Source organism: Seriola aureovittata, chromosome 15, assembly GCF_021018895.1.
Source record: "Seriola aureovittata isolate HTS-2021-v1 ecotype China chromosome 15, ASM2101889v1, whole genome shotgun sequence".
NCBI classification, from domain to species: Eukaryota; Metazoa; Chordata; class Actinopteri; order Carangiformes; family Carangidae; genus Seriola; species Seriola aureovittata.
In genome coordinates, this window is record NC_079378.1 from 23,964,933 (window position 1) to 23,990,159 (window position 25,227).

Here is a 25,227-nt window from a genome sequence, read left to right on the forward strand (position 1 = left end):
AAGAGATGAAGACAAGTCAGTCCGTCTCTTTCAGCCTCCTGCTGGAATAAAAGTGTTTTTTTTTTCTCAACCACTTATTTCCACATAATTACAATCTGTTTAGGAAGAATCACTGAAAGGACCAGTGCTGTTTTTTTAAATTAACTTGCGCTCAGAGAAACACAAATACAGTCGAGGAAAAAAGGCCTCAGAAATCTTTTCTGTATTGTTTGTAAGTAAAACGTGTGATGACACACACACACACACACACACACACACACACACACACACTGCCGGGAGCTGATTAATTGAGACACCGTGAATTGAAATGTTGGTTGTTTTCTGTAAAAATAGCTGTGTAGGGCTCCAGTAGCCTTTATTAGTCTCTGGGGCTGTGTCTAAATGGCACGCACGCAGAAAATGTCATGTGTATAAATGTATTACTGCTCGCAGATAATTAAGAGACTGAAAAAATAGACAGAATACACAAGTAGCAGATGGATTTACAGCTTATATGGACATATTTAGATTTACAACCAATTACAGCAATCTTCATTTTTATGCTAATCATCAACATCAGAACTGAATTCAGCTGACCACAACATTACGACGTTTATTTTATTGTTTAGTAAAAGTAAAACCTTATAGAACTGAACACTGCCGCCTCCCCTCCCCCTCCCCTCCCCTATAGGAGACTTGATGTACCTTTAATGTGTCACAGAGAAATGAGAACAGCGGGGTGGGAGGTAGGATGCACACTGGGAGCCCAGGAGGCACGCCAAGATCAAGCTGCGGAGAGAGAGGAGACATTCCTGTGCATACATGAATATCATTCCAGCAGGAGAGACGGGAGAACAAAGAGCACAGAAGTTAATGGCTTTCTGTATCTTCAAGTGCGTCGCTGCGTCTTCTCCACATTCAAAACAAGCGAAGGACGTATTGTTTTCCGTGTCGAAAAATAAAGTTGGGAATCAGCTCTTTCTGCTATCTAATTATTGTCCAGCTGAAAACAACTTCACTGTTTTACACCAAACTCCATTCAAACCTTGGATGTGTGTGCTGATACCTGATAGCAGGTGTCGTGTACGGAGAGCAGGCAGAAATAAAATGACACTCTGGAGAAACATAAAAACTATAAACATAAAAATTCCCATAGTCCATCCATCCATTAGTTATACTGCTCATCAGGTGGCCAGTCTATCACAGGGCTGATACCTGGAGACAAACAACCAGTCACGCTCTCACACTGAGCTCTAACCTAACGTACATGTCCTTGGACTGCGGGAGGAAGCCAGAGAACCCAGAGGGAACCCACGCAGGCACATGACAGAACATGCAGACTCCTAACAGAAAGGCCCCAGACCCGGGTTCGAACCCAGAACCTTCTCATTCTGCTAACCACTGCACCACCGTGCCGCCCTCCATCCCATAGTGGTTGAGATATATTTCAGACTGGACCAAAGTGACTGAGCAGCACTGTCGTCTCTAGAGCCGCTTGAAGCTGAGTTGCACTACGGTGTTTGCAGAGAACTTCAGCTGTTGTGCCCAAGAGTTTCTCTGTCTGCTGTCTCACACTGAAGCCATGACGAATGTGACCAGACTGTGCACTGCTGAGTGCCGAGGGTCTCTGTGCTGAATACTGATGATGTTTGAGGTGGAAATGAAGTCAAATGAAACCTATAGGAGTTGTTCTTATTCTGCACATGTTCCTTCCTCGCTTAATTGTTATAGTTAAGGTGCCCTTGTGCAAGGCACTCTGCTCTCTGCAGTTCTCAACGAGCCGACGTGTCACCCAGATGTGAATGTGTGTGAGCTGTTACATTAAGAACACACACGTTCAGCAAACCTGGACAAATAAAGGTCAAAAGAATAATCATTAGTCATTGCTTCCAACATCACGACACTTCAATATTTCCCGCCCCCCCCCCCCCCCCTTTACCAAACAACCCCCAACCAGCTAATTAAATCTTCTGTCAGGCATGGAAATCGCTCTGCTTTCATCCTCCCTCCGTTCACGTCAGTCATGTCAGGGACATGCATAATGACACGTGTTTTAGGGCTGTAATTCCCTCGTGCATGTTAGACATCTCTCTCCGATCGCCCCCGCCTGCATGCTAATCACCCATGTGGCGCTGTTTTCTGACTGCGTTGCTGTGTTGCTCTTAGTCCGGGACACACACTTTTTAAAATGTGTCGAGGAGGATGTGTGGCAGCTTTATTGAAGCTGGAGAGCCAGTTTGAGAGGCTGTGCAGATCAAACAGCGCCACAGAGGCACACAGGTTGTGGGAAACACACACACGCACGCACACACACACACGCACACGCGCACACACTCTCTCACATACTTTCAAACTCAGCTGCCACTTGTCCAGGAATGTGCACTTTCCCAGGAGTCTTTGCAAGAGCAGAGCAACAGGGCAGCTTAGCTCTGATGAGAGTGAAAATCCAGCCAAAGCTCTGACAGGACGTCGTACAAAGAACCAAACTTCCTCACAGCTGGTGAATTAAATAAGCCGCCTGCTTGTTCAGATTACCAGTATGGATACATTCATACAAACAGGAAAACTGTGAATGAATCTTGTCACTTGTTCAAGTCCTTCCCCTGCCTGTGTTTTGCTCCTCTTGCTCGCAGCGTGTGCGTGTGTGTGTGTGTGTGTGTGTGTGTGTGTGTGTGTGTGTGTGTGTGTGTGTGTGTGTGTGTGTGTGTATGTGTGTGTGATTAAGCGAAGATGTAATGAAAAGGGACAGTGGCCTGTTGTTTGGCCATGCAGTGCTGTTTTCCAGCTGAGATAGCCATTAACTTGTTAGCAGGATTGGCTGTGAGATTATAAAACCTGACCTGACCAAAACACACACTTTTGGGTTTGGGTTTGGGGGGGGGGGGTCAAAGGAGGGTAAATATGTACATTTGTCTGCGGCTACATGACGGCAGCTATCCACAGAAGAAGGAACTGATGTGCAGCTGTTGTCAATCAGCGCTGTGCTCGGTCTATTTTAGTGAATAAATGGAGCTGAAATTAAATTGTTGTGTGTGTGTGTGTGTGTTTCTTCCTCAGACCAGTGCGGTGCTGTGTTCTGGCGGCTGTGCTCTGCTGGCTGTCAGCTCCCTGTTGGCCATCATCACCATCTTCCTGCCCAGCGGAGGATGTGAGAGGAGGATCTGCACCCTGGCTGGATACATGCAGATGGCTGCAGGTCGGTACAGCTGTGAAGACACAGCAGCTTGCACACACTCATACTAGATAAGATAAAGTCCTGCAACGGTTTAAAATATATCATTTCAGTAACTCGACATCCTTCACTATCTTTCACCATCATGGCCGCTGTGCAACAAGCGCTGATAGTGCTGCCTGTTACCAGAACTGTAAAAAAAGAGGAGCTGACTTTGTTACCCATCAGTCAAACAAAAAAAAAGGAGAAACAAAAGAAACAGATCAAATACCATTGCTGCTAGGCAACCGGAGCCTGCATGGCACTTGTAGGGGTGAATTGGTGAAGGGAAGGCGAGGATAGATTTAGAGCCTGCTGTAAAAAGACAATTACGCCTCCTTAACACAGGTCATTGGTTCAGGGCTACATGTGGCTTATCAGGCCGCCGCTTTCACTCCAACAGAGAAGAAGTCTCGTAAACAAAGTGCGGTCTTGTCAGTGGTTAGGCTTTAAAAACCCCATAATGCAGCGCAGCTCATGTCACTGCTCAGTGCCGGCCTTCACTCTCCCGCCTTGTGCATCGGACCATTGTAATGGCATTTGGTACAAATGTGCAGCATTTTACTGTCGCTGTATGAGAGGATGCTTCATGTGCGCTTCACTTACAGCAACATACAGTCTTTTCTTGCAAAAGCCAGTTCCTATTGTGCTTTTACCGAATATATGCACTGATGAAATAAGAAAAATAAGATGTAATATCGTGTACAAATTATGTCTTTTCTTAATTAGCAAGCCTCTTGAACTAATACATCCAAAATGGAATTTTGCATGGAATAAATTCCTGCAGAATTAGTGAGCTTCTCAAGAGTCTCACATGTACTTTGTGTTAAGTGCTAATCAGCAAATATTAGCATGCTAACACACCAATCTAAATCAGTGAACTTGTTAAATATAATACCTAGCATTGCCATTGTGAGCATGTTAGCATGCTGATATTAGCATTGCACAGCCTCATAGAGCTGCTAGCATAGCTGCAGGTCTTTTCTGAAGCCCTTCCAGCGCTGACCTTCTAGCATACCGTTTTGATTTAGTAAGTCTGAAGCCTCTTCATCTGCACACTCTGTTCTTCAGATCAACTGATCCGCAAACCCTTAATTGTTATTTTCTTCCCCCCTCTCTCATTTATTTAGCATCAGCAGCAATTACGTAGCCTCTATCCTTGAGAATATTGAGTAGCTAATTTAAATCTCTGCATGTGGCATTTAACTAAGCGTAATTAGAGGCTGAATTCATTGAGCAGGTTAAATCTTTATTGGCAGAGCTGGAACTTTCACAGGGCCTGGTTAATGTTGTGTTTGAAGTGGTACTTATTGCTTACAGCCAGACGCTCATACTTCTCTGTCTGACTCCAGGATCAGATCAATGTTGCTTTGGGAAGATGAGAAGGAGTTTGTGGCAAAGCAGAGCCTGTTTTTGTGAGTGTGTGTGTGTGTGTGTGTGTGTATGTGTGCATCCATGTGCTAAATCCTTGTTTATTGTGTCTTTCATTGCGACAGACTTTGCTAAATAACAATGCGAAGTGAGGAACCGGGCCTTTGTTCCGTTTCCAGGTCGACTCTTGTCTAGATAGACAGAGGTTTCACAGAGAGCCCACAAAGCCCTGAGGATGGTAGATCAGAAGAGTGTTTGTTTTCCCCAGCATTGTAAGTACGTCTGTGTGTGCGTGTGCGTGTGTGTGTGCGTGTGTGTTGAGAGGGTGATATCAAAGTGAGCTGATAAACTGAAACAAGCAGATTAAGAACAATGGTTTTCTTTGTGGTGTGCATACCATCAGTGTTGTTTTTGAAGATTTGTGTTTTCTAGCAGATTGGGAGAAATGAACTGCTGACGAGACGCTGCTTGTCAACTTTCCCTTTGCAGATAGAAGTGATGCCTGTTTTGATCCCCATGTTTTCTACAGTATCTGACAGGCAAAGGAGACGTCTGTGTGTGTGTGTGTATGTGTGTGTGTGTGATGTTGTGTTACTCATGGGGGATAAAAGTCATTGAGAAGATGAAAATGATAAAACAGAGGTTAGCATTTTGCTGATCATTACTATGAGGTTGAAGATTAGAATAAGATAAGAATATGTAACGTCGCGGGAGAAGCTCAGGGTTTAAGTGTTTTGAGAGTTTTCTTCTGACGACTGAAGGAAGACAAGGTAAACCAATGAGATGTCAGATATGAAGGGAAGGATGAGTTTATTTAATGGCAATGCAAAAAACTTAATTGTTATTTCTATCATGTAGCTCGTCACATGAAAAACTGGCAGTAGGTGAAAAGATACAATTTTTATTTTATTAGACATGAAGCTTAATTACAGTTGTGGAGTTCACAACTTTAGTCTGTTGCACTTTTGATGATGTTGGACAATAAACCAAAGTCATGTGCTACATTACATCCTGCAGGATTCAGCTAGTCACTGGTTCAACATCTCCTCCACATCAGTGACGTAATAACAATCTATTATTATTATTTTTCACAAAACACTTAAATTAAATAGTTAAAAATGAAAATAACATTGCAAAACAATGAATCTATGAATATGCAATAACAGTTTGTTTTAAGTTCACTTCACTGAAAAGTATATGTTGCATATTTGACGATGATTAGTGATAAGATCTAAAACTGCAGTAATGTAAGTGTGTTTGTATATAGTATGTCCATGTGCATGTTCAGTCTGTTGCAAATTTACCTCGTGCACACTCTGTCTCTGCCTGATGCTGGGGTATTATGTCATTTCCCACTATCACCATTTAGAGTTAATTAAAGTTAAAGCAGGCGGTGCCTTCTCCAAACATCTGCACACTCCTCACTAACAATATGTGGACATTATTCACACAGAGAATCTGCACTCATAACTAAGACTCACGACGGCGTTAACCAGAGGCTGAATCATTTTAACTCCTCCTGTAGACAGTGGCCATGTTCAGCCTCCTCCAGGACAGACACGGGCTGTTTTCCTTTTACGACGACATCTGCTGTATCACTGTTACACGGCGAGATCGTAGGAGGAACAACCAGGAATGTTTGCACGTCCACTTAGTAGCAGAACCGTGCAGCCTTATGACCTCACATATTAACAATCCTGTCATGTCTTGCTCCATAAACACACAGGCGCTCGCACACAGCCGAGGGCCGGGTCGAACCAGGAAAAGCCTTTTTTTTCGAGATAAACCTGCCCGGCTCCTTCCTTTCTCGGCCCAGCGGTCCCATGGGGGAAGTCCAGAATTAGATGTGAACTTGCAGAGCCTCCGTCGGTTCAGCTCGGCACTCCATCCAGTGGGTTAGCTGCTGCGCCCGCCGCCATCAATGTTTTACGCTCAGAGAGAGGGAGGCTGAACATTTCTGTGAGCTAAGGCGGCGAGCTTTTTCCTCTGTCATGCATATTTCATCGGCCTGTTCTTCTCAGTGGTCAGGATCTATCGGGTCGGACGGCTCTTTGGTCAGGCGGCGTGTACTGTGTGCGGGGAGAGAGGACATCCTCACAGACGCATAAATTTAAGTTTATTTTATTTTCTGTTTTGCTAATGTTCCATCTGCTCAGAGTCGCAGCAACTTTACTACCTTCCTTCTTGCTGGTAATTTCAGTTTATTTCTCAGACTCATCCGCTGACAGAAGCAGCTGAAGACCACCCTGGGGTTTCACTGTGCAACAACGCTCAGGCAGATTCTCACAGTGCAGTTATCTGTTCGGGGCTGGAAAACATGTCACACTCTGCTGAGCGCACAAGCACCCACTGCACATACACGCTTAATCTAAAGCTGTTTTCCTGCAGGGTTACAGTCATATCAACATATAGAGATCATTTACGTGGTGTGCTTACATGAAATTATCCTGAATGTTTTTATTTGCCGCATTGATTGCCTGTTGTTTTCTCTTTTTTTTATTGATTTGACTGCGAGTGAGTGGTGTTCCAGTTCAGAAAGATGTTTTTAAGTGGTTCTGCGGGAGTTTCATGGGTTGAGGACTTGAAAGGGATCCGCCTGAAGGTCTGTTTTTCTGCTCTTGAAAGAAATATGAACCTTTTAGTGTTCTTTTTTTTTCTTACCTGTACAGTCAGAGATGTTTGTGTTGCTCCTTCTGAAGCAGCAGCAGCAGCAGCAGCAGCAGCTTGAGGTTTTTCATTGTTACATGGAGAGATAAAAGGAGAGGAATGGCACTCAGCAATAAATAGGGAACCACACATGAAATCCTGCTTCACTTTGAGCGCAGAATTTGGCAGAACTGTTAACATATGAGAAGTATGTAACTCCTCACGGTCCGGGAGTAATTTATTTTATAACAATTTAAGAAATATAATGTGCTGCAGCATGAAAACGCTCTTGTTTTTCCCAAGATGGAAAGATCTTATCGCACTGCTTGAACCTCGAGATGTCACACATTCAGTAAAGAGTGCTACAGTTTCCCAAACTGAAAGCACAACTAGATAACTGAAGAAACATTTTTAAATAATGTTTTAGATAACTGAATTGTGTAAATGTTTTCTTGGTTGAAAAGCCGGATATGTTATTTTATCATAAAGGGAGTAGTGCTTTGAATAAAGCCTTATGAAGTGACGTAGACCTCAACATGTTTGGGGAAAGCTGCCACTTATTGTAATATTTTCAACCCAACTCTTTTGGCTTCTTACCTTCAAAACAAAGAAAGATCATCAAATGATTTCTCTGAACCGTGGGCAGTTGTCTTTATCTTTCATCTTTTGACATTTGATAATTTGAATAATTAGCAGCATGTCTCCAGGGATGGGGATGTTAACATTTTGCTAATTTGAAATAAGAAGGTGAACATGGCGAATATACCGACAGAACTTTAGTATTTTAGCATTGTCACCGTAAGCATGTAAACATCCTGACGTTAGCATTTAGCTGAAGTGCAGCCTCACAGAGCCGCTTGCATGGCTGTTGTTACAAAGGTCAAGAGATAAAACATCCAGTGTTTCACAGAGAATTGTCTAAAAACATTAGTATTTTGTGACCCTCGGCGGGTCCTGACCCACATATTGGGAAACACTGATTTAGAGAAATATTTGATGTATGGTTCTGAGTGTTGAGAGGCAGGGTTAGCTGCTAGAGGGCACAAACTAGCCTCTTGTAACAACTAGTCCATTCTTCTGGTATCTGCAGATATTTAGTTTTAGCCTCAGGACCGTATTTAAATCAGAGCCGTGACACTTCGGCTGCTCTTGGCACCGAATGAACCAATTTTACAGTCGTAGCAGAATGAATGAAACGATTCTGCGAAGGAATGTTATCGTTTGCACGGTGCAGCAACTTTTGGCTTAAGAAGGTTTCTAATTTGGAGCTGAACTCCATCCAACCCTGTGAATATTTCCCTTTGTAGATTCCCCCTGTGCAACCCTCTGAAACTGTGCCCTCTTATCTGCATCCTCATCACAGAGTCCTTCAGTGTTTTCATCCCGACCCCGGCTGCTCGGGGAAGGAGAGGGAGTTTGTGTTGCTGTGTATGTGTGCTCCCTCGCCCACATATACATGTACTCTCTCACATCCAGTTTCATTGTGCTGATGCTGAGGAAGCCCGGCCTGCTGTGTCAGCGTTCCCTTGGGCAAAGCTGCTGTGCACATGTCCTCCGAAGCTTGGCGATGAAAATAGGAAGTTGCTTTGATCAAAGCACCTGCTGTGTTATTCCAGTGCTGCTGTCGCCGCCGGAGCCCGTGTGGTACCTGTGCCAGCTGTCAATCATCTCTCCGATACAATGAATACATTTTCCTTATCAGGCGGGATTAGAGCGGCAGAACGTGTCCCTCCGACAATTAAATTACACTTCTTTCATCAGGGAGGATGATTGGACCATTATTCATATCACCATTAGTATTCTGAGAGTTCTGCCTTGAATAAAGTGTCGGGCCGAGCGAGAGAACTTTTCTTAGAGAGCAAACATCACCAAAACATTGTTTGATTATCTCTGCCATCTTTGAACTCCTTCCAGCTGCCTGCGGGCCACGATGCAGCCGTTTCTGTCCAGTTTTAAACTTTTCAGTGAATCAATGCTCCTTTTTCTGACCCGTCACTCCTCCATCTTCCATCCGATTTTTTTCTTTCATCCGTTTCTCTTAACTCCTCTCTGCCTCGCAGAGTATTCCCCACAAGCACATCTTTACTGCAATCAGAGCCCCAAACCTCCTTTTGCTTGTTTTTTTTTTTTTTGTCGATCACTGATATTTCATTCTGTTTCATCATGAGTCGGCCGGCTGCGGCTCCCGCACACCTCCAAAGTACGTTTTTACAGGGAGAACTTGTTCAGCGCCGAATCACACTGATCTCCCAAAGAATTCACAGACAGAGAAGTCGATCAGCTTCAACACACCAGAGCCTGCTGTGCTTGGTGTGTGTGTGTGTGTGTGTGTGTGTGTGTGTGTGTGCATGCTGACAGAACATGACCCAGTTAAGGTGCAGTGTGATGCCGACATTGTAACCTCTTCACCTATGCCTCACAGCGAGCTGACAATAGACATTAATCACAGATGTGCGTCCTGTCAATCAGAGCTGACTGTGTGTGTGTGTGTGTGTGTGTGTGTGTGTGTGTGTCTGTGTCACTTTTGTATAATCAGAGCTGCATTTTGCTCTTGCTGTTGACAGTAATGTGATTGGTCACATCTCACCATCGCTGCCTCCTACACACACACACACACACACACACACACACACACATACGCAGGAATCTGAACATTTTCTTTGGGTTTCTGCTCCACTTTTACAGATCTCATTAATTAAATAGGACGGGAGCAGATTTACAGAGAATCATTAATATTTACTGGAGAAACACGACGCAGCCACTTCATCTGCAAACTTGACAAAGCATTTACAAACATACGACAAGTTTGATTCATTCATGAACATGTTTTGCTGCTGTGTTACAGCATCTTTCATTTTTGCAAATGTTCCCAAATGGATAAACGGAGCCTAATGTCTACTTATGAATCAAAGCCTGCGTGTGTGTGTTTGTGTATTTGTGTATGCTAAGCTTGGTCATTGGTCAAATCTGATGTCTCACTGTAATTATGAGCACAGCGGCGCTCGGCTCTGCTCACTCACTGATACATTACCCACAAAAAAACCACAGTAATTGGTCCACCAGTCAGTGAGAGCCGGGCTGTAATTAAGACTGAACTTTCATCCTGTCCAATTCATCCATTTTCTTTTAATTCACTGGAGAGCTCTCATATAGACGTCTGAGATCAACAGTTTTTTAAAAAAAAAAATCTGTCTTTAATGTTGCCTTTTGAAAGTGCATCTGCGCTTTGATATTTTCCTCATCATCAAATGTGAAGAGGCAAGAATAGCAGTGTGTGTTTCAGAGATTTCCCCTCTGATATTCATGTTCTTTACAATATTAATTAACCTTCCTAATCTTCTGTATATGCTGGAAAGCCTTTGATTATCTCTGCTTCTGCACACTCATTTGTAACACACACACACACACACACATACACACACACACACACTGAAACTGTCCTAGCGTGTGGTTTCGCCTTCGCAAGCAACAAATGACATGTTGACATACGGAGGAGAGGAGGAAGATGAACAGAGGCAGGTTGAGACGAGAGGAGTGGGAATCGTGGCACTTTATTTTTTTAGTTCTTCATATTTGTTCTGGTGGATCGACTCCGTCCGCTCACTTCTGTCAGACGGAGAGAACCAGCCCAGGGTCCAAAACATGTTCGGCTGCTTCTTATTCCTCTCCTGTCTCTTCCTGCGCCTCCATCATTCTGGCATGAAAACCCTCACACACACACACACACACACACACACACACCACACACACACACACACACACACACGCAGGAATCTGAACATTTTCTTTGGGTTTCTGCTCCACTTTTACAGATCTCATTAATTAAATAGGACGGGAGCAGATTTACAGAGAATCATTAATATTTACTGGAGAAACACGACGCAGCCACTTCATCTGCAAACTTGACAAAGCATTTACAAACATACGACAAGTTTGATTCATTCATGAACATGTTTTGCTGCTGTGTTACAGCATCTTTCATTTTTGCAAATGTTCCCAAATGGATAAACGGAGCCTAATGTCTACTTATGAATCAAAGCCTGCGTGTGTGTGTTTGTGTATTTGTGTATGCTAAGCTTGGTCATTGGTCAAATCTGATGTCTCACTGTAATTATGAGCACAGCGGCGCTCGGCTCTGCTCACTCACTGATACATTACCCACAAAAAAACCACAGTAATTGGTCCACCAGTCAGTGAGAGCCGGGCTGTAATTAAGACTGAACTTTCATCCTGTCCAATTCATCCATTTTCTTTTAATTCACTGGAGAGCTCTCATATAGACGTCTGAGATCAACAGTTTTAAAAAAAAAAAATCTGTCTTTAATGTTGCCTTTTGAAAGTGCATCTGCGCTTTGATATTTTCCTCATCATCAAATGTGAAGAGGCAAGAATAGCAGTGTGTGTTTCAGAGATTTCCCCTCTGATATTCATGTTCTTTACAATATTAATTAACCTTCCTTATCTTCTGTATATGCTGGAAAGCCTTTGATTATCTCTGCTTCTGCACACTCATTTGTAACACACACACACACACACACATACACACACACACACACTGAAACTGTCCTAGCGTGTGGTTTCGCCTTCGCAAGCAACAAATGACATGTTGACATACGGAGGAGAGGAGGAAGATGAACAGAGGCAGGTTGAGACGAGAGGAGTGGGAATCGTGGCACTTTATTTTTTTAGTTCTTCATATTTGTTCTGGTGGATCGACTCCGTCCGCTCACTTCTGTCAGACGGAGAGAACCAGCCCAGGGTCCAAAACATGTTCGGCTGCTTCTTATTCCTCTCCTGTCTCTTCCTGCGCCTCCATCATTCTGGCATGAAAACCCTCACACACACACACACACACACACACACACACACACACACACACACACACACACACACTCAAAGAACCAGTGGCTATGCATATTGCATGAGTCCTCCACCTCTGAAGGCCTCTCTGCTTTTTTCATTTTGCGACTTACAGCAGAGATGATGAGGTGGAAACCAGATCCAGCACTTAAGGGCTGTTTCCTTCCTTTACTGCAGAAATGAGAATCTGCTGTTTGTGGGAAACCTGTGACTTGATGTTGTGATCTTCAGTTTTAAGACAACAGTGTAATTTGTAAATATCTTTGTGTTATAAATATTTGACACCTGGAAAATAATGAAATCCACTGCCTGATCTGCTGTTGTCTACATTTCCTCCTTGGCGTCGCTCTGCGTGTCTTCACCCTGGCTTCACAGAGGAGGCTCTGCATGTTGGTGGGGATTTTTCTCTTCCTTTTTTGTGTCTTAAATGATTTTTGATAAAACAATATCTGAGGTTCAGTTGAATCCAGCAAAATAGAGACTTAAGCAGAGGTCACAACGCAAAACAGGTGGTGCCAGAAGCTTGTTGATGCACTTCTCACAGGGTCAGCTGGCGAGCTGCTGTAGCTGGCGAGCTAACTGCTAACTCGCCGGGCGAGCGCCTGTCAGTCACAATAGCTGCCACAGCTGTTCAATAAAAGGTTAATGAAGAGGGGAAATAAATCTCTCAACGCATTTGTCTGCTAACCATTTCTCGTTTGTTGAACAGTTTCTACTCTGATATATTAAATAAATCAAAATACATAAATGAATATTGATTTTGGACGTTGGCTCTCTGTTCCGTCAAAGGTCGCGCTGTCAAGACGGCTTGCTATTGGTCAGTGGCACAAAAGTACAGGTCAAAGTTCACCGAACATGAAAAATTTACATTATTTCACCCTCGTGGCTGAATGCACTGATTGCTGCCGCCTGACAGTCCTGGTCATAACTCAAGTCTTAAAAGTCTGACTGCACAGTGAACACAACTGTTGGCTGGAGCTGTGTGCACCTGTGCTAACACTCAGGTGTGTGCCCCGCCTGTTTAACTAGGTATTACTGAATATCAACAGATGTAGATGGTTTCTTGTCACAGTCATGCTGGCTGTGTGTGTGTGTGTGTGTGTGTGTGTGTGTGTGTGTGTGTGTGTGTGTGTGTGTGTGTGTGTGTGTGTGTGTGTGTGTGTGTGTGTGTGTGTGTCTTCCAGGAATTCCCACTAGTGCCTGTGATGAGAACAAGAGTCTGGATGACTCATTGTTGTGTCTGTGTCTGTTGGATTGCAGCTGTTTTAGTGCTCCACACTGGGCCCTCAGCTGTAGACACACACACTTGGATGAGCGAGTGTGTGTGTGTGTGTTTGTGTGTGTGTGTTTATGCGAGCTTTCCTTTCAGTTTCATTTCTCTTTTGTCATTTCATCCTCTCCCCTCGCTCTCAGTGATTGATCCTCTGCTCAGAGGCTTCTCCTGAGTGCGTGGTGATGAGTGAAAGCTTGTCCCGCGCTGTCGTGTTTCTGTTTGTGCCATCTGTGTTGTTGGGAATACGTTTTTGTTGGCAATATGAAGGCTACCTGTCACACACGCACACACACACACACACACACACACACACACACACACACACACACACACACACACACACACACACACACACACAGACCGTGATTGATTAGACCGTGCTGCTCAATTGCTATTGCTTTGCTTGTGTTTCTGACTTTCTCATTTGCATGAATGAATAAGTGAATGTGTTGCTCTGCTAAGTGAATTAAAAATGCTGCATCTGAGGATGGTTTGTAGGTGTGTACATGCATTTATGCTGACAAACCTTGAATTGTGAATTCCTGTACACACTCTGTATGTCGAGAAACAATAGGGATGAAACAGATTTCAACTCAATTCTACGTCTTGAAGGTTTTATCAGAATCTGTCCGCTGACACCTTCACCGCCACGCAGGGAGAAAACAACACTCTGAATGATCCTCTACAGGAAAAGGGATTTTGGGAAACAGGCTTGTTTGCTTTCTTGCTGAGAGTTAGATGAGAACATCAATACCACTCTTATGTCTCTTCATTAAACATTAGGTTAGCAGCTGGTTAGCTTAGCTTAGCATAAAAGGTGAAAACAGGGAAACATCTATGGCTCTGTGTGAGGTTAAAAAGTATTTCTTTAAATGTCATGTTGACAGTAGTTTGAGGCCGAAAGCTCTACAGCTAAAGGGTAAGCAATCATATTTTAAATGCACCAATTTCTGGTAGTTCTGTGCACGACGCTGATAAAACGTGCACAAAAGACGACAGAAAAATACTGTACTGTTTTGAACCAGCGGGGTTCTCTGTGCGTGCAGCTGCTGATCCTGCAGGTCTGCGCACATGAAAAGGGAAGAACAGCGGTGCATCTCGCACAAGTCTGAGCTTTCAAGTGTCTGCAGAGGGGAGCTTCTCTCACATGTACGTCAGCGGTGAGGGACAGACGGTGCATTCAGAGTCCGCTGGATAAGAAGCAGATATCAGGGAGATTCAGTGAGGCTGTTGGAAGAGCCAATGAGGACGGTGGTCAGTATCAGACCAGCAGCAAAAGCAGGACAAAGTTTATTGCTCCGTCATTGAGGGAGAGAAGCAAATCCTGTTCTAGAAAACCCACCAAAATCCAGTCATGTTTGCATGGACATCTGACAGTCTTCAGTGAGCTCTAGATGCTGTTGTGTTGTTTGTGTTCGTACTGTTGTATGTACACTTACTTATCTATGGAAGGAGGGTTTGCTCTTCCTGCTGACTGATCGTAGTTTCACTTAAAGAGCAGAACGTTTCCCCCAAATGCATTAAGCCCATTTAATACCACTCTTAGCATTTAACACTGTGAACTCTGCATCACTCAGTCTTATATGTGGTGCTGATGTGCTACACACAGCTGTTTACACATGTTCAGTATGTGAAGGTGAGACACGTCTGTCTGCCCCTCAGACCACAGGTGTGTGTGTGTGTGTGTGTGTGTGTGTGTGTATTTTGATGAACAATGAGTAAGTTTCAAACATTTCTTACATACCTCTACATCATTATGAAAAAGATGTACTCACAGGTGCATGCCCTTGACACACACACACACACACACACACACACACACACACACACACACACACACACACACACACACACACACACACACACACACGCACACACACACACTTACATTCCTGTACTGACCCCCCAGAGCCCCACATACAGTTGGTGCTTCCTTAAATCAAACACACTCTCTCTCACACCAACGGGCAAATAGACATATGAGTGGTTCACACACATACGGGTGCAATATTCGCTCTGTCTGGCTTATATATAGCACATGTATATGCACACACACACACACACACACACACACACACACACACAAACACACACACACCTTTGTTGTTGGTCCTGAAGATATGTATCTGTGGCTCTGCCGGGGAAGAGGATATGATATGTGCATGTCTCATATCTCACTATGAAGGTAGAGCTCAAATCAGTATTCAGGAGGAGACCTCAAGCACTAACACATACACACACACACACACACACACACACACACATGCTCTATCTATTGATTTCATCAACCATTTTTGTAATGAAATCTGTCCTCATGTTTTCACCTGCTGATCCACTTGTCCCATGTTATTGATCTGCAGCTCGAGGTGTGTGAAGATGTTTTACTATGAAAGTGACATGTGACCTCCAGTATGGATTCGGGCGCTGATGTCTGTTTGATTAAAAACTTTTAAACTGAGGAAGATATTTCATATAATTATAAACTGAATAGATTTCAGTGTTGGACTGTTGACTATGTTCCCCTGGGCTCGACAGCCTGGACCGGAGGCTTCTTGTTTTCCTGTCGTCTGAACGTCAGTCACATTCTCATGAAGGCGATGTCTCTGAAGCAATATCTCCCATCTGCTCCTCAAGGGAAAACCTTCAAATTTGGCACCTGAATTCAAAGATGAACTGATTAGATTTTGGTGGTCAAAGGTCAAAGGTCAAAGTCCCAGTGACCTCACAAAACAAGTTTTTGGCCATAACTGAAGAAGTAATATGGTAATTATGACACAATTTAATACAAATGTCTAGTTTGTATCTAAGTGATATCATTTTATATCCAAAAGGTCAAAGGTTAACTTCACAGTGCCATCATAATGTTCTGCAAAAACAGCATTATTCAACACAAACTCATGAAGGAGAGACTGTGACCATATGTCCTGCAACTTGGCTGGTTGGCGGAGGGATACAACCACAAGGCGGTGACTCGTGTTTTGATCTGAGCCCAAAGAATGAAGCGATCAGTGTAATTAAATAATGTAGAATGAAGATAATAGTTATTTTCTGCCTTATATTTAAGTTTCAAAGCGTGAAAATGAATGAATAAATGAAAACATTGGATTGTTTCAAAATAAAAGCCCTATTATGTCGTGTTTATATTAATGTGCCTGATCTGCTGATGGGATGGATGCTCTCAAGCCTGTGATCTAATCTGTAACAGCAAAGAAGAAAACACACCAGAGGTGGAGAGGATAGAGAGAGATCTGCCCGTCTCTCTCTCTCTCTCTCTGTCCCAGCACATCCCTCACCTCGCTCGCCCCGTTCTGATTACAGTTTAAAGAAAGCATCTCACAGGAGCAGACAGACAGGGGAGGAAGACGGATGGAGTGAGCAGCCAGTCTGGAACCAAACAGCTTATAGCCTGGTCTCCCCCACCAGCCCCTCTTGTTCCTTTCCCTCCTCTCACCGTGTGACTGTGGGGTCAAACGAGGCTGCCGGGCAGGAAGTGAAGTATGAATAAGATGGGATCACCCTGCCAGACATATTTCTCAACCACACCCTCTTTTGTCTCTTTGATTGTGTAGTTTTTGCCGTGGACACCGGCTCGGTCGTCACAGGGAAACTAAATGTTCACTAAACGCCTCTTTGACAAAACACTGCTCTGTGTTCAGTCATGTCTGCGGATACTCTCTCCCAAACAAACCTCTCCTCTGTGTGCTGAGGTCTGACTGCTGCAACCACAACCACACATATCTATTGAATCTTCCATAATGTTTTTGTAATTTTCCACATAATTCCTGTTGGTGTTAAAAACACTGTTCTCTCCTAGTATTAGACCTGATGGGTGAACATCTACCTTATTGTCCTGATGTTGCTGCTTCATGCTGTTACAAACTGATGCGACGTGTAGCAGAGTAATGGTGCAGAAACACACATTTCTTAACCTTAAATCAGGTGTTTTCAAAGTCTGACACTCAGACAAACCTCACAGCTGCAGCCCCCATGACCCCAACTTGACGCCTGCTTTTTTAGCCCACACATTTTGGCAAACTGGCATCATTAAAAGTTTGCTGAATTAGCTTTTAGCAGCTGCTGTTTGCACCGTACCCATGAGAACTGGATCACTTCGAAGAAAACTTAAAAACGTGATCATTCTCGGGTTCTGGAGATACGAGGTGCATCTTTTTTCTTCTTCTTGGAGATAATGATATCCTTGGATATGTTGTTATGTCATGTTGGTGTGTGAAGATAACTGTGTCGCCCCTTTGCTTTCAGAACATGCACCTGTCCCTCTCACCTCATGCTGCATCCTGTCTCTCGCTCCATGAGTGAGAATATTCACCTCACAGTAAAGAACCGAAATCTTGTGTTTCAGTAAATCCATAAGGTTCACGTGTGTTCAATTCATAAATCCAGAATGCGTAGAAAGACGGCTGATGAATTCTTTTATATTATATTTGAACAGTCTATAGTTTAGCTCTTTAGCTTCAGTTTGATGGTCCTCTTCTGCACCACATGACACAGGTGTGTGAGAGTAGACTGTTAGATAGGTCGAATATGACGCATCACTGACAAGATATTCAGTAAACACCACGAAGGAAGGAGATATCAGATTATATGTTATTGTGTCTAATAGTTTTATATATTTTTATTATACCTAAATCAGCAGCTGAGTTTGTTGCAGGTTTAAATGTCTGCATCTGTTTGTGTGTGTGTGTGTGTGTGTGTGTGTGTGTGTGTGTGTGTGTGTGCGCGCAGATTTCAGCAGTGAGCTGAGTTTTATCAGAAGCGACGGACATGACGGTGGAAACAACGATAAAACACAAGTCGTATGAAGCAGCGTTTTCCTTCAGGGACGATGAGTCTAGTAACAGTTATAATGATTTTTCTTTTGTGATGAGGTGTTGGGTTTCTATTAATCACAGCTCTTGTTGTCGAGACTTCACAGCCTAATCTCATAATCCGTGCAGCTATTTTGCCCATTATCCCCTCTCACTGACAGGCAGATACAAACAACCTCAGTGGGGGCTAATACTGTGTCAGCGGGGCTGAATCGCCCATCCAAGGATGAGATGCTCGCCATCTGCTGTGTTTACACTTTCAGACTTCCAGACTGTATTCTTTTGACAGCCTTTGATGCATTAATGATTTCTCTTGTCTCTCGGGTCTCTTGGTTCGGTCTAACCCTGTTTACTCTGGAGTTAGCTGCACTCTTTCATCATGGCTGGAATTCCCCTGGCTCGCAACTTCTAACTAAAGCATGTCAGGGAGACGGGAAGTATGAAGAGAAAAGTATATTTTTGGCAGAGTTTGAGAAACCCAGGCTGTCATTGTTTACTCGTCAGACTAATGCGGCTGAATAGTGCTCATCTTCAGAGCTTTTCTTAACATCATTTCTTTGGAATTTCTGATGAATGAAATCAAAACTCATCATCTGGATTTGAATCCATGAGTTGCCAGGATTGTGTGAATCTTGCTTCAAGATCCAAGATTAGACATCCAGCTCCACGCTGTAGATTTTATGACAGAATGCACATTTTGTGAAAAAGGTCAGTTGCTTGCAAGTCTTCCTCTTTTTTTTGCACCTCTTGCGATGAGGTGTGGAGAGTGGCTGCAAATTGCTCCTCTTTCTCTTTGTCACAAAGAAGCAATTTAAAGCAGGGGAGCAAAGCTTCTCAGACAGGGGACATCTATGTGATACAAGTCGTCTCTTGTGAGAAGACAAATAAGAGTGACAAATGAGGGAAACTAAAGCAGACAGACGGAGAGAAAAGAGGGCGAGTGTAACATTTTGCGAACCCGTGCCGCCTCCTTTTTTCCCCCCTGTTGCCGGTGGCAGAGCGCAGCCTGTATCTGAGAGGGCAGCAGACGTTCAGCAGGAGCAACGGGAGCAGGAGACGTCATCGGTCCCCAGAGTGTCCCAGCACCCTCAATCTGTCACCGCGCACAGGGGAGAGCAGGAGCACACAGAGCCAGCACACATCTGCATGGGCTCACAATGTTCAACTCAGCCGCAGCACGGAAACTCAGAAGAGATTTATTTTTTTCCTCTAAAGGAGATCTGATTTATTTTTGGTAATATTTGTGTTCTGTTTTGATGTTTTCCCCGCTGCCATCAACAAACATTAATTCTGAATATAGTGGCAGCTTGAAAATAAGACACTTAGTCCCCTCAGGAGGAACTGTAATAAGCTCCACATTTTCTTCTTCTGCGTTTTATTTGAAGTATTGATTCATAAAAAGATATATTTGTGGTTCTCTGGAGCTCTAGTAACAACAGGTCGGTGGGCCAATCAGAAGAGAGGAGGCTCTGAGCCTCTCTTCTGATTGGCTCACTGTTTTCTGAAGGATCCAATAAAAATACAGCAGATTTCAGGTAAACACACCTGCAAGTGTTGGATGGTGGGTCGAGGTGGGCGGGGCTTGGTGACTGCTTTGTTATGACATCACAAAGTTCCAGAAGCCCTGATATATAAAATATATATATAATATAGAACCTAGACCTGATCTATAATCACACAGACCTTTACACTGGATGGAGCTTCACCTTCTCATCTAGATAAATCAAACTGGCTGAATACTTTGGTCTACAAGGAAATACCTGTAAATGTAAGCATATTACTCTCAGCCTCAGCTGTCCTTTGTGTTTATTAGTAGTAGTCGGCCTGACCCTGTGACACCAGCAACAGCAGCTGTAGCTGTAGTTGTGAGGAGACTAAACATTGCTCTCTGTGCCCATGTGACATGATGTCATCAAACATGGTCCTAACAGTTCACTGCAGCAGTGAACACAAACACATGGCTTATTTCCCTGTAGAGAAACTGTATTTACTCCCATGAAACTGACAGTAAAACACTTATTCTTATTATTACACAATGAAAATTTTCCATTTTTATACATTTTCATATGGTGAGATTATTTGCCAATGGATCCTTCCTTTTCATTTCTTTTTTATTTTATTCATATTTTATTAATTTTTTATGATTTTTATTGGTAAAGTTCAAAAGAATTAAAATATAATTAAACAGAATAGTCATATCCACAGAATCTTTGCAGTCAGGAAGAGCTTCACTGGTCCCTGAAGGAGAGAAGAAAAGAATAGTCATATAAGTTGGTGTTTTATTAATAAAGCACATGAATAAAACAGTAATAAAGAATATAATGCAAAATAAAATAGATTAAAACTAGGGCATCGACATTATTCTCATAAAATATAGCCCCACAATGAATAAAAGAAAATTGGCACCATGATGGTTTTTGACAGATTTACAGATTTGATGTAGAATTATATACGGCTGGTTGGACACACAGGGGTCTCTGTGGTGCAGATAAGACTTTTAATGGGAAACAGAAGCGACGCTGAGGTCCTAATCCCTCTATGGCCTCTGCTTTGCCTTTTATAGCCAGGCTGTTGAACGCAGCCTGCACACGCACAGGCCAGAGGAAGTCAGTGACCCCGATGAGAGGTCGCACGGACAAACAGCGCTTCGAATGACCGGGTGGATTCATCTAATCCTAAGAGAAATACTATCTGAAGTAAGAAAGAGAAAGTTTGCTGCTGAGCAGCAGTGTCAGGCTTTTCTGTCCTAAAACTGAATTACAGCCTGTCACACGCTCCGGGAGGAACAAACAGCCTCAGTCGACTGAAAGGCCTTCAGTGAGAGGGGAGAGATGTTTTCCCCCGTCTCGGGACCTGATTGTGATTTCTGCTCTGTCTTCGCAACAGCAGGGCTCCACTCAGTGACCGCATGTCGACTGCTATTTCAGAGGCGGACGGACAGGAAGAGGAAGGCAATGAGGCGATATTCAGGGAGAACAGAAACTCTGACAGCAAGAGCGTGGATGCAATTATCACCACAGTGTCTTACTTGTGCTTTAAAGAGAGATGCAACAGGAAAATGTTACGCATGCAATTTTCAAGAATACGTCTCCCTCTCATCCTCTGTGCCTCTGCTGTTTCTTTCAACTCTTCCTTTTGTTCCCTCCTCGCCCTCCGTTGCCTCTTCATCTTCCTCCCGCCCACACCCTCCCTCACAACGCCTTTGTGCGATCACCCCCAAGAATCTTTGAGATTCTCTGAAATTGAAATGTGTGTTGTCCTGCCCCTCCACTGAAGAAGATTCTCTTCTCTTTTATTGTTTTCTCTGCAAAGGCATCCCGTGCTCGTGTTTTCCCCGTCGTCACACGAACCATATGTATGCGCTGTATAAGAAGAGTGCCATTAATCTCTTTGTCCCGTGAGAACTGTGGTGTTTGCGTGAGTAATGAGCTCTGTACGTCCGCGCTGTGTCTCTGTTGTCTTTAATTGGTGCGGCGTGACTCTATTAGAGGGATCCAGTGTAATTAACGTCTGCTCTGGAGTGGGAATCCAACTGTACCGCTTCACAGGCCTGACTTGTTTTAGCAGATTCAAGGGCTGCTGTGCTCAGCAGGCGGCTGATCAGTGATTTAATAGCAGTGAGAGAAGTTTCCCAACATCAACTTTTATAATTATCTTTCAAAATGTGTCCGGTTGTTGTGTGTCTGCAGAAATGTTTCTGTGCAGGAATGTGTTTACGCTTTGTTGCAGTGCATAGTGCTGCGTGTGTGTGTGTCTGTGTGTGTGTGTGTGTGGTGTGTGTGTGTGTGTGTGTGTGTGTGCCTGCAGCTCTCTCATACCTGAACCCAGGTGTGTGAGAGAAGTCATAAGGTGCTGATAAATAATGATGATACACCTGCCCCCCCCCCCCGCAGCTTTTTATTCAGCACCATGCACAGAACCTTTTCTGTTTAAGTCAACGCTCAGTCGGGCTGATTTCAAAATCTGAGCTGTTCTTCTTCTTCTGCGGCTACGGACCAACACTGAGTTCACTTTAACATACAGTCATCCAGTGCGCAGGTTTCAACCATGTGTTGCAACATTATGCGTTTCAGTTTGGTGTTGTGGCTCTGGAACAAATCAGAGCAAGTTACACGACGAGATACACAACGTTTAATGAACCTGAAGACATTATAAGAAACACTCAAAGTTACATAGAGCACATCTAAATGCTAATACAGACGTAGGCTGGCGAGGTGGAGGGAATGAAATTTCTGAGAGCAGGCGGCGGGACTCAGACCTCAGTGTTGTCGTGTGCAGACTGACTGAGTGTCAGATGTTCGTATGGGGCTGGTGTGAGGGAGCGGCCGTGGATGTACGGCGTGTGGTTGGAGGGTTTATGGAACATGTGACTTTAAAATAACTTCCGTGCCTGAACTAATGCTAAACTTTATCTTATTTAGAAATGCATGTTTATTGTTAAAGAGCAAATGCTGTATAATTTTCACCAGTTCCATTCATACTACAGTCAAACCCTCATAGAGTCACTCAGTTTGAAGCCTTGAACTTCCTCCAGACATGTTTTAAATCTTCTGCTGTGATTCATGTTTTGTTTCACTTGGTTTTCACCGATAAAAAGTGAAAAATAGAAAACTGGGTCTGAAGCTCATTTCCTGATTGAGAAACCTGGATCAGGCCTTTAGCCCCGCCCACCACCTGCCTGCTCCAGGTGGACAGGTGAAAGAGCAGAGAGCATCAAGATGGTTAGAGGAGGAAACATCAGAGAGACTCAGCCACATGTTTGAGCCTCAGTCAGACCCAGACTCAGATGAGGAGTCTGAGACCAGAACCAGAGACTAGCAGACGGATCAGAAGCGCAGTTAGCATCTTGTATTTGTTTATGCTGTTTGTTAGCTTGTAACTGGCAGTGGCTGACACAGCATTAGCGGGTGTGCTAATGCTAACTCCCTCTCTCTCTCCACTGACAAGGTTTCAGGTGTATTTACAAGCTGACAGGATTGGTTCCTGAGGTTTGTGACCTGTGACCCTGGCTGTCTGAATCTGTGTTTATGAGACTGTCATTGCCTCAATAAAACACTGGATTTACATGGGAGGGGGTCTTTAAAGAAGTGCAGTTAGTGGGCTGGCTGTCCATCCACTGCACGAAGCAGCTCACATTTAAGGGATAGTGTGATTTGCTGCTGTTGTTACCTTGTGTATTTAGAGGAGGATGAAATCTTTCAAACTATTCAACTGTTAAATTTGCCACTACACTGTAATTTCTCAATAGACATATTGTCTACAAGCCCAGTGTACAGGATGAAGTCGAGTCACACTTTGAGTCTTTGGGGATTATTTTGGATCTGTGTGTGTGTGTGTGTGTGTGTGTGTGTGTGTGTGTGTGTGTATGTGTGTGTGTGTGTGTGTGTATGCAGTATCAACATGCACTGAGATACAGACCTGATATGTGATCTCCCTCCTGATCAAGGTGACTGGGATGGGTGGAGGGTTTCGGGTGGAGGCTGCCCGGATGAAGATGTCAGGTGACGCTGGCAGGTTTGGGACAGCTGTGCTCTCTGTGATATGACTGACAAACACACTGCCTTGCTGAGCCATGCGTCACACACACAGACACACACACACACACACACACACACATGCAGTGCCAGTTCAAACAGTGTTAGTACCTCTGTTTGCTTTTGTGAGTGTTTGCACATGGACGATCTGTGTTTCACCACCAGTAGCCCCTCTTTCTCTCCCTCTCTCCCTCTCTCTCTCTCTCTCCCTCTCTCTCTCTCTGATGATTAGAAGCGCTGTTCGCTTGGCGCAGCCTTGATGTCACTGTCATGGCAGCAATCTGAAACCTGAACCTCCCTGCTGCCCCTACCAGCCCGAGGAGGGAGAGATGGAGGGATGGGTGGAAACAAAATAGAGAGCAACAAAGAAATTGAGACATGGAGGAGAGGACGGAGAGACACAAGAGGACAGAAATAGTTGTTCACCTCAGATGATGAATCCTTGATAGCAGTCTGTGCAGGTGAGCTCTGTGTGTTGGGTGACGTCTTCTCCAGGTGATGAGGGTTCACCACAGAGGAAGAATGACGAGGGATAATCCCCGAGCTCGCAGATAATCAACTTACACCCTCCCACCGCCTGTCAGCTCGCTCTCTGCACGCAGCTCCGCTCCCGCTTATTGATCAGAGAGCTTTAGTTTTGTTTATTGTACTTTGGAGCTTCGCTCGGCTTCATTCGATTGATTTTCTCACACATGCACGTGTGACGTGTGTGACTGTTCTCAGGTAGTCGATCTCTCCCTGAGTGTCTTTCCTGCCTGTGAGGGTCTCCATTAAGTGTCAGGCTGTGGTTCAGTGTAAATAATAGGATGTGATGTGTGGTTTGTGGGTTCTGTGTGGGTGTGATAGAGTGTGTGTGTGTGTGTGTGTGTGTGTGTGTGTGTGTGTGTGTGTGTGTGTGGTGTGTGTGTAGTTGCTGTGCTTTTCAGATACATCCTAAAAGAGGTAATGAGGCAGGAAGACTTCATCTGTGTGTGTGTCGGGTTGTGTAACTGCATCCTCTCTCTCTCTCTGATGTTCACACACACACACACACACACACACACACACACACACACACACTGCCCGTATTCAAATATGACAGACACGTCTCAAATGGACAAGAAAAGGCAGCTTCTGAATAAAATGACCACGTCCACGTCACTTCATCCGTCGGCACTGTTAACCAGGAAAAGGGGAGGATTGTGTTCTTTGCTTTCACACCTAACCTGTCTGCTGTGGTAAATGAAGTCAGGTGCGCTGTCAGTCAGTTTCAGTCTTTACTGTTAATGCTGTGGCGGCACTGGTAGTACACACTAAAGAATTAAAGTACAGCTTCATCGCTCCACCTGTGCCCCAGCAGGGTGCGTCACTGTACCCTCTGGGATACTGTTGTACCTGCTCGTCTTTACCTGTAAAAGAACATTTCTTCACTCCAGGTGATGAAAATGTACCTTTATGTTGTGTGTGGGGTCCTGGGACCCCCAGGGGTCCTTGAGGGGGTTCCTGGGTGTCCCCAGGAAAAAGGTGAATCATTTATTTTCACTGTAA

The 25,227-nt window shown here is 44.1% G+C and overlaps 1 protein-coding gene and 1 long non-coding RNA gene across 2 annotated transcripts in view; one reads left to right on the forward strand and one right to left on the reverse strand.

Moving 5' to 3' along the window:
* Positions 1 to 25,227, forward strand: part of LOC130182996 (LHFPL tetraspan subfamily member 7 protein) — a 96,476-nt gene that overhangs the window by 23,422 nt on the left and 47,827 nt on the right. The window contains exon 3 of the mRNA XM_056398276.1: positions 3,037 to 3,175. Within this exon, the coding sequence (XP_056254251.1) occupies positions 3,037 to 3,175 (139 nt within the window). The remainder of the gene's footprint in view (positions 1 to 3,036; positions 3,176 to 25,227) is intronic.
* LOC130182997 (uncharacterized) lies at positions 19,738 to 24,496 on the reverse strand. The gene is made up of 3 exons (XR_008829765.1): positions 24,127 to 24,496; positions 23,585 to 23,731; positions 19,738 to 20,404 (listed from the first exon to the last, which is right to left on the reverse strand). It is a non-coding gene; the product is annotated as an uncharacterized LOC130182997 (long non-coding RNA).